Below are 16,031 nucleotides of genomic sequence, written 5' to 3' on the forward strand. Positions count from 1 at the left end.
TCCTTCGTGTTATTGGATTATAAAGACGGTATCCTTTGCTCTCATTGCTGTAGCCCACAAAAATGCATTTCATTGCTTTGTCATCTAGCTTTGTTCGGAGTTGTTCTGGCACATGTGCATATGCCACACACCCAAATGTATGCATATAATCCACTATTGGTTTTCGGCTATACCAAGCCTCAAATGGTGTTATGGTTTTCAAAGCTTTTGTTGGACACCTGTTCAACACATGAGTTGCACACATTATAGCTTCCATCCAAAATTTGTGAGGCAACTTTTGTGCTTTCACCCCATGCATCTTGCCATCTCCATGAGAGATCTATTTTTCCTTTCAGCTACACCATTCTGCTGCGGTGTATAAGGCACAGTACATTGGTGTTTGATGACCTTTTGAAGCATATAATCCTTGAATGCATTTGACATGTATTCTCCACCTCTATCTAAGCGGAGTGTTTGGACTTTACATCCACACATATTTTCAGCCATTGCTACAAAGTGTCGAAAGCATGTAAACACCTCTGCTTTCGCTTTCAAAGGGTAAACCCAAGCAAACCTGGAGTAGTCATCAATGAATGTGGCGAAGTAAAGATGCCCCCCTATGGATGGTGTCCGCAGCATTAGACCACATACATCACTATATATGAGCTGTAATTTACTTGCAGCTCTAACAGCTCCATCTTTGGGGAATGGTTTTCGTTGCATCTTTCCCAAAATACACCACTCACATACATGTCTTGTTGGAGACTCAAGAGGCGGCATATTATCAACCATATGATGCTTCTGCATAAGCATCAAACTCCGAAAATTTACCTGCCCAAAACGAGCATGCCATAGCTCTGCATCATGCATGGCAAGAGTGTGGGCAGCCACTGTATTTACATCATAAGTACGCTTGTCATAGCTGTCCAGCTTATACAAGCCTTTGTATCGTGTTCCAAAAGTGACTATATCATAACCCTTTGATGGGTCTTTTACCAAACACTTCCCATCTTCAAATTCAACCTTTAAACCTTGGTTGTTTATGGGTGAGGTGGAGAGCAGATTTTTCTTTATCCCTAGAACATACAATACATTTTTCATACATATATTGGCACCATTGGCTTCAATAAGTATGACATTGCCAATTCCCTTTACTGGATATGTAGTATGATCTGCACATGATACAGTGCAGCCATTGCATAAACCAAGTGCTGAAATACATCTTTGCATGAAGTGATGTGGCTCGAAGCACCACTATCAAAATACCATGATACATCCTGTCTGTCAGATGCAATGCAAGACATTTCATTGTCTGAAGCACTTGGTGTGCCACTAGTGCATGTGACCAAAAAAGTGTACTCTTCCTGGATTACATTAGCTGATTGCTATGCTTTGTCATCAGAAGAGTCTGCTACTACTGCATTGCCTGCTTCTTTCCTTTTCTCTTTTGCAATCCGCTTCCTACATTCACTGATGTAGTGTCCAGGCTTATGGCAGTAGTGACATTTGCCCTTCTTTTTGGGCTTGTTTGCATCCCCTTTGTCAGACTTTTCATCAACAGAAGAGGGCTGTCCATGACCAGCCTTGCTAGACTGTTGTCCCCCATGCTTAAAGCTCTTTGCTTTACCCTTATCTTTGGCTGTAAATGCCTTGTCTCCACCACGGTTGCTCGATAAGTTTGCTCTTGTTTGCTCTTCCTCCAAGAGTAAACCCACCAGCTCTTCAAAAGTGACGGGATCACCACCTCCTCTCATTGAGAGGTTGAGAGAGGTGTGAAAGCCCAAGTAGGAAGGAGGTAAAGAATGAAGAGTATTGGTGACCATCTGTCTGTCTGGGATAACCTCATCAATGTTGAGCAATTGTTCCTGCAAATCTTTCACTTTGGTGAGATGATCTGCCATGGAGTCACCCTCATCCATAGAAAGAAGATCCAATTGCCTCTTCAAGTAGGCAACTCTTGCCTCGTTGCGTACCTGATACATTGCTTCCAATGTGTCCCATGCAAGCTTCGATGTCTTGCAAGAACGAATGTGCGGAATAATAGTCCTTTTTACTGAAAGGGCTATCAATGACATGGCCTGTGCATCTCTAGAGTCCCATCTCTTCTGCTCGTGTGGGAGCAGGTTCTACATCAGGAGCTCTTTGAGCACCTCCTCTTTGAGACGTGGCTGGCTGTATGGTAAGTGGGCGTGTATCATCACCACACACGATGCCCCAAAGCCCTTTGGCTACCAGTAAATTACGGATCATGAAACTCTAGAGGGAGTAGTTAGATCCATCCAACTTGTCCTCCTGGGTGAGCACACCAAATACATCTGTAGCATTTTGAGCCATGTCAACAAAATATACCTGCAAGCAAACCAAGCACCAATGTACACTGCCAGGCAACCAAATGTCCTGTGCAAATGTTTGCCTGCAAACTGAAGCAAGTGTAAACCTGCACCAAATTGTCCAATTACACACAATGTGTATACATACGCGACAAATCACAGCTGTAGTGCCCAATTACATGCTCCAATCTGAAAAGCCCTAATTTTTATGCACTCCAATCGCTTCAATGTGCATTTAATTGGCCAATTTTCACAAAAGCCCCAAATTTTTGCAACTGAAAGAGGCTCAATTTGCTGATTTTGACCTCAATTTGAAAAACCCCCAAATTGCAAGCAAAGCAACATGTCCAATTTTTCAATTTGGCCTCAAATTGAGAAATCCCCCAAATTGCCTGAACCCTGTACCACCTGCAATTTTTCTTTGAATCTGACCTGCACAGAAGAGTCTGAAAAATTTGTATCTTTTAATGCATATTTTTACTCACGTGAAAAGTACCTGCAGGTGAGTGCAGTACGGATGGCACAGACTTGAATTGCAGGCGTCAGTCTAGGTGCAGGTGCCGGGGTAGGCAAGCGCAAGTTGAGGCGGACTGCCAGTGCAGGTTGAGGTGGACTGCCAACGGTGGCCTGATGCCAGCTTTGGAGGTGCCAGCCGAGCGGGACGGAGGTGGCGATAGGCGCAGTAGGGCCGCCGGGAGGGGCGACCACGCTGGGCGGAGGTGGTTGCCTACGCAGTCGCGCCGCCGATAGAGCTGGGCGAGGGTGGCTGCCTGCGCATCCGCGCCGCCGATAGAGCTGGGCGGAGGTGGCTGCCTGCGCACTCGCGCCGCCGATAGAGCTGGGCAGAGACGGCGGTGGTGAAGAGCTGGCCAGTAACGAAGCCGATCGGGCTGGGCGACGGGGGAGAGCTGTCCACTAGCAAAGCCGGGCGGGCTGGGCAGCGAAAACCAGGCGAAGGACGTAATCTGCGTTTTCGACGAAAATTCGCCGGCGAAAATCCACAGTCACTGGACTGAAGCTCTGATACCAATTGTTGGTGTTGGACTCACACACTCACACACACAAACCTGCACATTAGGGTTAGGTGTAGGATGGAGAAGCTCACACAGACAATGAGAGAGAGAGAGAGAGCCAAAAGTGTGGTAGCCACAAAATGCAAGTCAACCCTTGCATGTGTGCCACATCCATATAATATAGAAGTACAAAATATTATATGTAGAGTGTTCTTTCACACTTGATATCCAAGGGAAAAAACCACATGGAAAAAAGTGCCCTTGGTTAAGCCCTGTTCACACATAGCACTACCATAAGTGAGCATATGCCTACAATTATTCACCAAAAACCTACAAAACTAAATACAATGGACTGGTTCTCTTTTTTCCCTGGAAAAAAATAATTTATCTATTTCAAGATTTTTTGCTACCATTTTGAGCCATTTTGTGAGCACTTGTCCAATTGTACATACAATGCATGCATAATTGTATTTTGCACGTCCTGTACTAGTCTCCTATCACAGCAACAAATGCGAGTGGCCACGTCATTAAGCTCTTAGGATCAGTTCCAAAGGCCTAGCAACATGCATGATCAGATCCAGCACATGACCCACCGATGTGTTAAGGGTAAGGGGAAAGCGGGCGTGGGGACAACAATTGGACAGGTGCTCATTTCTTCAGCAAGACTTGGAAGTGGAGATCAAGAGTGAAGGTGTTCATACAAAATAATCAGTCAGTTAAATAGAAGGTCAAAGTCAATAACACTAGCAAAGTCAGTAGCAGCCCAGGGACGAAGGATGAAAGAGTTTCCACCCTGTCATCAAGTTTAGCAAAATGTCACATGCATGCCCATGCCATGCCTAATTCTATGCATGAATAGTCTTAATCCCTGATTAATTATCAATTAAGTCAGCATTTAAGAGCATCATCAATAGTGGCACTAGTTCCATCAGCATCAAATTAGCACCATCATCTTCATGATACACTTGAGGACGTCGGCTACCTTTAGACAGCCTTTTGATAGCCAGCAAGTCTAGTTAGAGGTGGGATAGCACCCGGGTGAGGAGCCAACAAGTGGGGCAACAGAAGAAGTAAAAAAGCACAACAGTAATGTCATTTAATGCCTAGACCATATCCAAGCACTCAGTCATTATTCAGCATAAAATCAAGTTCATAATTCCGTCACAAGACATACCATCAGTGGAAGATATGTAGAAGGGGACGGAGATCACCCCAATGGGGTTGACGAAGGCCTAAACCTTGTCACCTTTTGTACACTTTTAAATACAGAAAACCCTAACACCAATCTCTCTCTTCTTCTCTCTCCTCTGCCTTAATCATGTGTTTATCAGCATCTTGTTCTTAATCAGACTTACAGCTGTGGATCAGTACAGCAAGGCTTCCGGGCATGCAACAACCCTCATCAAATAGAGATATCACATCTTTAAATTTTATGGGTTCATTGTCAAGGCATCGATGACTTGGACGCCACAATGACATACTATATAGACAAGTGCAAGAAGGACGTGAGGGCCGACAAAAGTCATTTTACGATTGAGTCCTGTACAGATGTAAAGCAGTACTCAGGTTCAAGGTTTCAAGGAGCTCATTTGTTGTTCCCTCCTTTAGGATGAGGGCAAGGGGATTGCCTCTGAGGCGCCCAAGTCTGAATAAACCATACGCCAAGGTCTGAATGACCAATTACAAACAAGCAGGCAGGCCGTTGCTCACAGCGTTGTGCGCGCATCTGTTCTGCAGTCTAAGGGCAGCCGGTGCAGCAAGTCAACGCAGCAGCAGATCTCCTAGCAGGCAGGCCACAGCAACAGACGCGGGCAGCAGCAGGAGAGACATGGCCTCGGCCTTTGCAGCGATACAGCAAATATAACTACGTGAGTGAGGGTCCTTCAGTGGGTTATTGTTGGTATGGTTAATCGGCTCTTCAGTGCGTTTTATCGGTATTCAGTTCTCCGTCATGGCCAGGTGACTGACAGAATAAACAATAACCATCTGTGCAAGTACAAGCCATTCTGCACGGAATCCTGCAAACCTGCTACACTGTGCTCTGCAGACTTCCTACAGTGTGCTGATTTGGCAATGGCAAACGGTGATTGGCAGTGACGCCTGCATTGGAATCTGGCATTCCAGAAGCTGACTGTAAGTATCTCCTTCATTCCAGAAGCTTACGTGTAAGCATCTCTTTACGTTCTGCATTCCGGAAGCTGACATGTAGCATCTCCTTCTGCTCTCCTGAGGACCATGACCGCTGGGGACCACGTCATCTCCTTCCATCCTCCGGAGAACCATGACGGCCGGGAGTGGTCCCTGGGAGGACCATTCCAGCCACATGCTCCCAGCTACGCCGGTTGCCTGACCAGCTGGAATGGTCCTCCCGAGGACCATTCTCTATATACCTTCATAAGATCAGAAAAATCTGGACTTATGAATTAAGAGATTTAAGAAAAAAATAATAGTGAAGAAGGACAAAGACAAAAACAAAGCATTTGAAAGATCAAAAATAAATAAACTAACAAACCTAGCTACTAAAGAGAGGAAATCAAAAGATAATATCAAACGAAGGCTTTTAATTAAGACATTAACCCAAAAACAAAAAACAAAAACAAACAAACAAAAAAAAAACAAAACAAAACAAAAAAAACAGAGAACTGTAAACTCTAGACCTAAAACACTAAGAACTAGAACCAAACATTAAGCTAAACTTTAAAAAAGACTTCGACTCAACAGTGGAACCATTAACTCCAATCTCTGTCTGAACATGAAGTGTAGGTTCATCAACTCTATCATGCATAGTGTGTACAATAAGCTATGACATCCCTACTCACGTCATCAGTGCCCAAGAGTAGGTGCAGGTTTGTATAAGGTTAGTCCAAAAGAACATGATTTATAAAACCAGCGAACTGAGTTTCTATCACTCTCCGGAGGTGATGGGCATACTCAGCCATGATAGAGACTAGCACTCAAAGTCTCCTCTAAGGTATAACAACAAACAATTACAAAACATAGGAAAGAACCAAACTAAGTCTATATTGAGCTAGAGCAAGAAAGAAAAGACTAAACAAGAAGTTAAAACAACAAACCTTACTCTAAGCTAGAACAAGCCACTTTTACCATTCTCTACTCCGACAAGGACGAGGGTCATCAGAGGGGGGATCAGGGTCATCCAATAGGCAGGCCTTATTTTGCAGAAGTCCAATCCTGGGCACCTGCACGTCGCCATTGAACTCATTAGATTCTGCAGTGCTGAGTGTCAGAATCTGCTGCAGTCTCCTGTCATTATCAGAGGCAAAATCTGAGATGTAGAAATCTGGTCCATCTGCTTGTCTCCATCTCCTCAGGAATCGATTCTGCAGACACTGATGTGGCGTAAACTGATTGCTTCTTCTCTCACTCCCTGTCCTTGCCGGCTGGAAGAGGCCATCGGTCGGCCTTTCCCAGAAGGAAGATGGGGAGCCGGCTAGCGAAAGGCCTCCCACAGGCCTTTCCCTACTCTGTCACATATGCAGGTCGCCTGACGTTGAATCTCCAGCATCAAATCAGGGAGCCTTATTTGTGGGAATATCAATCTGATGTACTTGCCTGTCAGTGTCAATTCCACTAGCTCCCACTGATGTGACCCCATTATAGCTCTCGGCCTGTCACCATCTCTGTAGAACGCTCACCTGGAGCCTCCTCCCCTCACAGCCTTATTTGTGGGAATATCAATCTGATGTACTTGCCTGTCAGTGTCAATTCCACTAGCTCCAGCTGATGTGGCCCCATTATAGCTCTCTGCCTGTCACCATCTCTGCAAAATGCTGACCTGGAGCCTCCTTTCCCTCACAGCCTGTCACCATCCTTTTTCTATGAGCTGATGTGGTCTAAATATTATTGCTTTGCTTCCAAGCTTTCTGTGACTACGGAAAAGCGTATGGCTACTCCTTCCTTACATTATTATTTGTGATTAAGCACATTAGCGTTGTAAACATTTTGTGGGTTATTGAGACTGTAATTGATGATGTAAGCGTGCGGAACGCATTAATTTCTGCAGTGCTGAGTTGTCAGAATCCGCTGCAGTCACTTGTCATTACCAGAGGCAGAATTTGAAATGTCAAAATCTGGTCCGTCTACCCATCTCCATCTCATCAGGAATGGATTAGAGCTGTAGAGGCTGATGTGGCCTGCACTGATTGCTTCTTCTCTCACTCCCCCGTCCTTGATGGCCAGAAAAGGCCATCGGTCGGCCTGTCCCAGGGGAAGATGGGGGGCCGGCGATAGCCTTTCCCTACTCCTTCCTTGCCTCCTTGATTTGTCATTGGTTAACAAACGCCCTGCTCTTTTGTGGGTTATTGAGACTGGAATTGATATCGTGGGCATTGTCTCTCCCTTTCTCTTTCTTCGTATGTTTAACTGTGATTAAGCACGTCATTCCTATTAACAAACACAATCAATCACCTGCGCAGCATAACTTGAACCATACAATCACTTACTATACAAGAATGACATGGAAGCTCTGGTGCGATACTTGAATGTTCATTAGCTAAAGGTTTAAACATATAACGTCAAGTAAGGCCACATCTTTCCTTCACCTCGTATTGTATCATTGGGAGAAGACATACTTAGGAAACTCCGTAAATGATAGCAAACTAAAGGGTGGCACGGTTACCTCCTAGAAAAACACTTTCAGAAGTTCCATAAAGGTGTCCAGCAACATCAATGGTGGCTGAGCTTGATGGTGCTACACTTATTCCACCGAGCCGAAGCTCTGCAATGCTTGAGGATGATGCCTGCCTCCTATCTAGACCCTGATCATAGAGCATACCCTTGTATATGTGACCCCCAATTTTCACCACTGTTTGGTAGGCATATTCCTCCTGCCCGTCACTGACCCCTGTTACTGTTATACATTTGAAAACTGCATGCTCCCTGGCTTCTGCAGGCAGCACTCTTTTCAACCTGCCCTCTGCATAAGCTGAGCAATAAATGAACTCTCTCTCTCTCTCTCTCTCTCTCTCTCTCTCTCACACACACACACACACACAACACACACATGTGCGCGCGCACAGATGTAAACATGTACATATAATATCCTTGTAATAATATGGATGTGGTACACATTTATGTATGCATGTAACTGTTGAAAAAGGGTCAATAAGCATCTGCTCATATGTTAAATATGGATGTGGTAAATATCCATATGTACATATATATATATGCATGTAGGTTGATGAACATGAACATTTACTACAGTGCTAGACATTTGTGATATTTCCTTCTTTTTTTCTTAGAAGCCTTCTTCTGCTGATAAGTGAGCAGATGTATGTACCTTGTTGAAGCCAGTTGAGGTCTGGGCTTGGGGTTGGAGTCCCAATAGAAGTTGAGGTGTGAGAATCGCCAGCAGCAGCATCAGATGCATGCCCATGTTCTAGATTGGGCCGGCTTACTCGTGTGTGTTTGTTTGTGTGAAGAGGCTTCATGGGTTGCAGTCCAGTGTTGGAGAGTAGCTGCTGCTTTTGTTTCCTCTTGTATGTAGGGACCCAGGTGCTCCTCACATGTGTCACACAGTCAAGGCCGTGGCTCTTGCAGCAGGTCCTGCATCTGGTGTGCACACAGTCCTTCTTGGCTTGGTTACCACAATCCTGGCAAGCTATGGGGCTTGTTGTACCTCTTGCAGCAGATTCTTGTCTCAACACCACTGCACCTTTCTCATGAACTGAAAATGCTGTTGTGGTAGGAATTGTTTGGCGAGGCCAAGCTGTTCCTTCTTCATCATCATCATCATCGTCGTCGTTGTCATCATCATTCAATTCCTCTTCCTGTTCGTCTTCTTCAAGACCAGCTGTGTTAGCATCCTTCTCTGCTCTCAACATGGGCAATAATCTGTCAGAGTACTGGGAGAGGCATGCTTTACTTGCATCTCCATCTTCTTCAGTCCCATTAAGCCTACCTTTTTCTGCAGCAGGAGAGGCAGAGCTAACTCCTGCACGAGATTCAACAGCTCCCAGATCCTCTTCTCTCCTAGTGCATAGTCTATTATGGTCATAAACGGCCACAAAATCATCACCCCTTGGCACAAACTCTTTGACATAATAATGAGGGTCATTGGTTCGGAGCCCAATCATAGAAGGAGAACAAAAATTCGAGCCCACAATCAGTCTATGACCTCCGAGGTAATCACCTAAATTAGGGGCTTGGCCGGATGAAGAGGGCAGGCCTACACCCAGATGAGCTCTAGGAGCTTCAACGTCTGTGTGTTTAACGTCAAATGCAGATGCAAAGTGAGGTGCTGAGGGCCTGGGGCTCTTGTTGTTCCACGCTCCGGCCACGGCGGGGGCTGCAGGGGAAGCGTCCATACCGATATGGTCCGCTGCGATACTGTTCGGGAAGCAGCTGAAGCTGCCCCTGCCATTGTAATCCAGCGAGAAAGAATGATGTTCAAGCACACGCTACCCTGAATTACCTCTGTAAGATGCAGTACAAATCACCCACTTCTCTGCACTGTACAGCTCCCTGCAGACTCCGCCTTCTAATGCTGATGGTTAACTTGGACGCCGCATTCGCTACCCTCTACTTAATTAGCACTGTTACCGCCCCTTATCGTAGAGTAGCAGAGAGAGTCATTACCTGCACCAGCCAGTGCCGTTACAGTAATGCTGCTCGGGCAGAGGAAGGCCACGTGTAGCTACGGATAAGATATCTTGTCATACCGTATGAACACGTCTTATACCCACGCTCCCAACCTAGCTCTACCGTTGGGCTATGCATCCTTGTACCTTTCCCTCATGACTAAGTCACATTGGGTTGAAGTGTTGGGATCCATGGGCTGAAAACATTGGTGATCACATCTAGCATCGTGCGCCGTCGGATTGTTAAACAATCCAAAATGGGAGTGATCATGGTGAAAGACATAGATTAAGGAACATAATTAGGGTGGATTAAGCAACATAATTAGAGAGATTAAACAACACTAAGAAATCCATAAGAGAGAGAGAGAGAGAGAGAGAGATTGCACACTCAACACTCAATTCTATTGCACTATTGCAATCACAATGAACTATACAATGATATAGGCTTTCTAGCCTTATCCCACTTTACACATCATCATCCATGTGGCACTCTCTTTTCCACTCTTTTGGTCAACACTCACACACCATACAATATTACATGTGGCATTCTTATCTTGCCACACCTTTAGAGTGCTTTCCCACATACACACAACACCCCGATTACATCTCTCAACACCCCCTCTTAATCGAGGTGTTCCACAACTCACCCATCACCCATATCAATGTAGCATTGCACAACCGCAATCACTACCTCTCATCACTCTTCCTCAATGATTCATTGGAGTGTCCATCAAATGAACATGTATGCGCGTGTCTACCATCTTAGACACCTAGTCCATTTTGAGCCAACTCGCTCACAGCAGAACCACTGAGACCAATTTGAACATAGAAGTTTGGGTGGGAACCAACCCATGCGCATGCACCTCACACGTGCATCACTCATGCACACATCACGAGACAACCATTTCGAGCTTCTCAGTGAGCTCAGGCAAGGCAACCCTCATACCAATGGGTGAGAACAAAAAATACATATCTCGTTTTGAGCACGCAAGCTCGGGCACAGTTGCCCTTCTCATACATGGGTGATAATCCAGTTATAAATTACATTTTGGCCGAAGCCAGGTAGGAAACCGGAGCGAGAAATAAACCACCACTTTTTCCAGTGAAGTTGATATTTGCTTGGTATTTCGCGACACAAATTTTTGTGTTTGTGATATACATTTTCCAAGATTTTCAACTCTCCTTTTGGCCACAACTAGGTAGGGTACCCATGTGTGTGAAGCTTTCCTTAAAATCTTATTTAAAGAGTTAAAAATTAAAGTTCCCCCTCGGCACAGCTCCTACATTGCTACCCACCATTCACTTCACATGGCCTGCAGCTTGGGTCCCTCTTCCTCATCTACACTTTGTCTTCTTGTGTTGTGTTGCTATTAGTGTTGTGCTACATCGCTTGTCTTCTTGCACGTTGTGTTGCTATTAGTGTTGTGCTACATCGCTTGTCTTCTTGCACGTTGCTGCTGCTGCTATGCTTTCTTTGATGTACACCAGATGCTCCTAAATTGTGCATTAAAGGTGCCACCCTTCCACCTATTGCAATATGCCCAGATTATTAGCTTTCATATACGCTGAATGCCAGCCTTTGCTTTATGATGGGACCCGCAGGCCTCTCTGTCCTTCTTCACGAGCTTCTTCTGACCTTGCCTTCGCCAAGCTATGGTGACCTTCTTCCTGCTATTGTTGCAGTTCACAAAGAGCTATGATGTGCTTTACACGCGAGCTCGGTGGAGATGACGACGTCGGAGCGCTTCCAGCCCAACTCCTTGATGGCAGTTCCTCCGCCTTACCAAATGCTTGCATTGTCCAAGAAGTTGACGCCATACTCTCTGCACTTGCTCATCAGTGCCTTCACACCTTCCACATCCACTTGCTACCCAAGCTCACCCACTCCCTGTATGGCAGCACGCTCACTTTCAGACCCGTCCGCCCAAGGTGCCTATACTGCTACTCGCCAATTCACTTCTTTTACGTTGCTTCCAATTTATCTGCACCTTTGCTTGCTACAAATTCTTTGCCTCCACACAACAAGAACTTGGCTATGCTAGCTCTTTGCCATTCTAAGTCCAAGTTCCCCATTTGATGTTGATTTTCTTTGCTGCAACATCTCTATAGTAGTTCAATGCGACCACCAATGGGCCACTACGAGCTCCCAATGAGCTCTGATGTGCATGCCTTGCTTGTTGCATGTAGAAATCTTGAAGGGTGCTTCAAACAAGCTTCTTGCAAGAAGCCCATGGTGCCAAATGCTTTTGTGAAAGCCCCATGACTTCCACCATCATTGCCCATCTTCCATGAGCGAACTCCATTGGCAATGCCCTTCAATCATGCTCCATTATGAGCTACGAATCAGCCCATCACAGCTTGCCATCACTTGACAAGCACGCACCTCTTCCACTCTTTGTTTGTTGCAAGAAAAGAACCTTGGGATTCTTCCATCCCATCAAGCAACCCGTTACACGAGCATTCTTCCATGCTCCAATGCCCAAATTATGAGGCAAAACATCACAATTTACCTTCTTGAGACTTCTCAAATCTCCATGCCAGCTTCTCCTTGATGACATCGAAGACTCCATAGTCTTCATACTTGTTGAAATCTCCATTTTCAGCTTCTTTGATGATGAGCAGGCTCTTCATGTTGTAAAACTCCCATTTGCAACTCTCTTGGGCAGCTTTTATGCAACCTCCTTGTTGCAAATCTCCTCTCAAACTTGAGAATGGCAGCTCTAAAGCTCTCTCAAATCCTCACAAATGCAAATCCAAATGATAATATGAGTGTGCATAAAAGTTTTTTTCATAATAATTGAAAATAATGGTTAATCAAAGAACTCATAACTAAGAAAAACTATACATAAATATTCACCATGACCAGGAGCCCACCCAAGCTATGATACCATGTTAAATAATCCTAAAATGGGATTGATCATGGTGAAAGACATAGATTAAGTAACATAATTAGGGTGGATTAAACCACACTAAGAATTCCATAAGAGAGAAAGAGAGAGATTTCACACTCAACACTCAATTCTATTGCACTATTGCATTCACAAAATGAACCATACAATGATATAGGCTTTCTAGCCTTATCCCACTTTACACATCATCATCCATGTGGCACTTCCTTTTTCACTCTTTTGGTCAACACTCACACACCATACAATATTACATGTGGCATTCTTATCTTGCACCTCTAGGGTGCTTTTCCACATACACACAACACCGCGATTACATCTCTCAACACAGATCTCTCCCGCGCCACAAAAGTAAACTCGGACCACAAGTAAACTCAGATTAGGAACACCGATCTCACTGGGCAATGAACAGCGGGAACACAGTCACCGAGAACTAAAGTACTCCCGGACCAATAGTAAACTCAGACCAACATAATTGTCATTACGATGCACGCGCGAGTAAATTTTTTGATCTTTAATAGGAGATATACTGACACTGAACTCGGACCAGAAGTAAACTCGAGCTATCAAAGTAAACTCGGTCCATAACCTTCTATCAAGTTTTAACACACTCCATAGAATGCATTTTTCTTCACATTTTTTCCATCACTTCTCCATCTATATTGAGATTTCTTCTTTCTCTGAAATTTGTAAGTATATTCTTCACTTATATATGTTATCATTTACAATAGATAGGAATTGAACCTCAATTACAGAAAGCATGATTGAAATATCATGTGGAACATATATTGTGTTCTTGAAATGAAGCTTTATAATCAATTTATGTTCTTTAAAGGATGGATTTGTTGAACCAAGACCAGAGCGACTTCAATATTAAAGAATGCTTCAATGGTGATAGAAGTCACTCCTCGTCAAGCGATGATTCCAGACATGGAAAATCTATTTTGAGATAGCAATGAAAGTATTCACATTCGATCCAATCAAAGTAATATTGTTTCACCCAATCCCATGTTATATTTGTCTCCTAAATACTTTTCGTTTGACAAGGCAAGCTATAACTTTATGATGAGAGCCATTCAAGGAGATGTGATAGTCACACTGGAAACCTTGAAAGCTCATGATTCTAGAGGTAATCGGGATTTAAAGACATGGAGAAGAATGATGGATGGCCTTTGATTGGATGAAAGAAGATGGTTCGCCTTGTCTTTGCTTGAATAGCACACCAAAGCTAAGGATTGCATGCTTAGAAGAGTGGGGAAGCATTGTGGCATTGTCTCATTATATTATGGAGGATGATTATCACCAAGGAGTAAATGAGAGAATAGAAACAATCAAATGTAGATGGTGTACTCATAGTAGAAAGCACGGGATACCCACTTCTTTTATTAGGGACTTCATCAATGCATGTGGTTGTAAGAGATCAAACCAAGCAAAGACAAGGCGCACCATCTTCTTTCCTCCCCAATCAAAGGCCATCCATCATTCTTCTCCATGTCTTTAAATCTCGATTATCTCTAGAATCATGAGCTTTCAAGGTTTCCAGTGTGACTATTACATCTCCTTGAATGGCACACCAAAGCTAAGGATTGCATGCTTAGAAGAGTGGGGAAGCATTGTGGCATTGTCTCATTATATTATGGAGGATGATTATCACCAAGGAGTAAATGAGAGAATAGAAACAATCAAATGTAGATGGTGTACTGATAGTAGAAAGCACGAGATACCCACCTCTTTTATTAGGGACTTCATCAATGCATGTGGTTGTAAGAGATCAAACCATGGAGGAGAATTAGAATGCCAAGCCAAAAAAGAGTACAAGCAACAATACTAACTGTAGATAAAGGAAATGCGGAAAACCACTTGAAAGACATTGTGAGACCCCTCTGCCCCCTCCGCGCACCGGATTCTCGGTTGTTAGCAGCAGGCGGAAGTAGCTTCCTCTTGCGCGGGGCAGGGTTTCCCACTCGGGGCCTCGCCCACGAATGTCCGGACACGAGACTAATCTGGTGGTCATTCCGAAACCGAAACTGGGAAAAATTCCCTTGCCCAGAAAACGGGGACGATTCCACCTTTTTTGATTTTCTTAACGAATTTTCTAACGGGGTCAAGAGAACTAAACTATCCTTTACCTGATTTTCTTAACGAATTTTCTAACGGGGTCAAGAGACCTAAACTATCCTTCACGTGATTAAACCAGATAAAAGAAAAATTACAAACTTAACTTGAAAAAATCAACGCTTTTTTCCTAACCGAATTAGGCATAGCCATTGATCTAATCATTGAGAAAGTCTTCAAGTTTTTATTTAACTACTCGAATTCTAAGCGTATTCCTATTATTTCAATTTCATTAATACTCCACTAATTTCAGCCCCATCCGACCCATGGGTTAGCCACCACCCAACCACTGGAATCGGTAGAACCAAACAATTACTCACTCACCCATAATTGAATGCCTTTCTTAACTTTTGCTTTCGAATACAGATTCGCACACACTCCTCTTTCAAACTTTAACTTATAAAATAATCCCTTGACAAACACTTATTGGTTACAGATGTCATAACTCAAAATTTCCATCCAGTCCCTTGTTTCTTAAAAAAAACCAGTATCACTCTGGACTCTCCGTTGAGACCAGTTGGTCAGCGAGATCCAGTAACAGATTACAATAATCATTTCGTCCATCATACATATCTTCCACGACATACGCATGGGTGTCCTAGGCACCGCGAGCCTGTGCATCGCCTGGTCAGAACCCTCCAGGATCCTCCTTAGGTGTCCTTGCACTTCACTCAGGGATCGCTTCATCGGCCCTCGTCCATCGTACCGGAAGCGCACCATTTTAACCATACCAAGACTGGTCAAGACTAAGGCAGGCTTTGCCGCGTGAGTTGTCCTTTGAACACTCCTCGCCAGCTGTTGCAACCGAACTTCCCTTAGAAAAACATATACCAAATGCTCCCTCCAGCATTCTAGTGTAAGACAATCCTTTAAGAAAATAGGGTTTCTATGCAAGTTTTCAGTTTGATTTTCTTTTGAATACAATGAGTATATCTTGAATCAATATCCCCAAAACTTCTTGAACAGAATTCTGAATTTCATACCAGAATTCCTCGAATTCTGTAACCTTGATCCACATATCAATTCAAAGGGTCTCAAACAACTTAGTTTCAAATTTGGTGGAAGTTTTGAGGGTATTTTTCTAAACTG

The 16,031-nt window shown here is 44.1% G+C and overlaps 1 protein-coding gene across 10 annotated transcripts; it reads right to left on the minus strand.

The window, feature by feature from the left end:
• Positions 1–5,689: 5,689 nt before the first annotated feature.
• Positions 5,690–10,334, minus strand: LOC147619208 (uncharacterized). Of its 10 annotated transcripts, none has more exons than XM_086772837.1 (4): positions 10,003–10,334; positions 8,622–9,919; positions 7,962–8,258; positions 6,181–7,705 (listed from the first exon to the last, which is right to left on the minus strand). In XM_086772837.1, exons 2-4 carry the CDS (start codon positions 9,646–9,648, stop codon positions 7,608–7,610), a joined length of 1,422 nt encoding a protein of 473 aa, XP_086628963.1. In that variant the 5' UTR covers positions 9,649–9,919; positions 10,003–10,334; the 3' UTR covers positions 6,181–7,607. The 10 variants fall into 10 exon arrangements, with proteins under 10 accessions (XP_086628965.1, XP_086628963.1, XP_086628959.1 ...); XM_086772833.1 differs by having other exon boundaries at positions 6,181–7,726; XM_086772831.1 differs by having other exon boundaries at positions 6,181–7,726; positions 7,962–8,267.
• Positions 10,335–16,031: the final 5,697 nt, after the last annotated feature.

The sequence above is a fragment of the Cibotium barometz genome, chromosome 33, assembly GCF_041138505.1.
Source record: "Cibotium barometz isolate CiBa-2024 chromosome 33, ASM4113850v1, whole genome shotgun sequence".
In the NCBI taxonomy this organism is placed as follows: domain Eukaryota; kingdom Viridiplantae; phylum Streptophyta; class Polypodiopsida; order Cyatheales; family Cibotiaceae; genus Cibotium; species Cibotium barometz.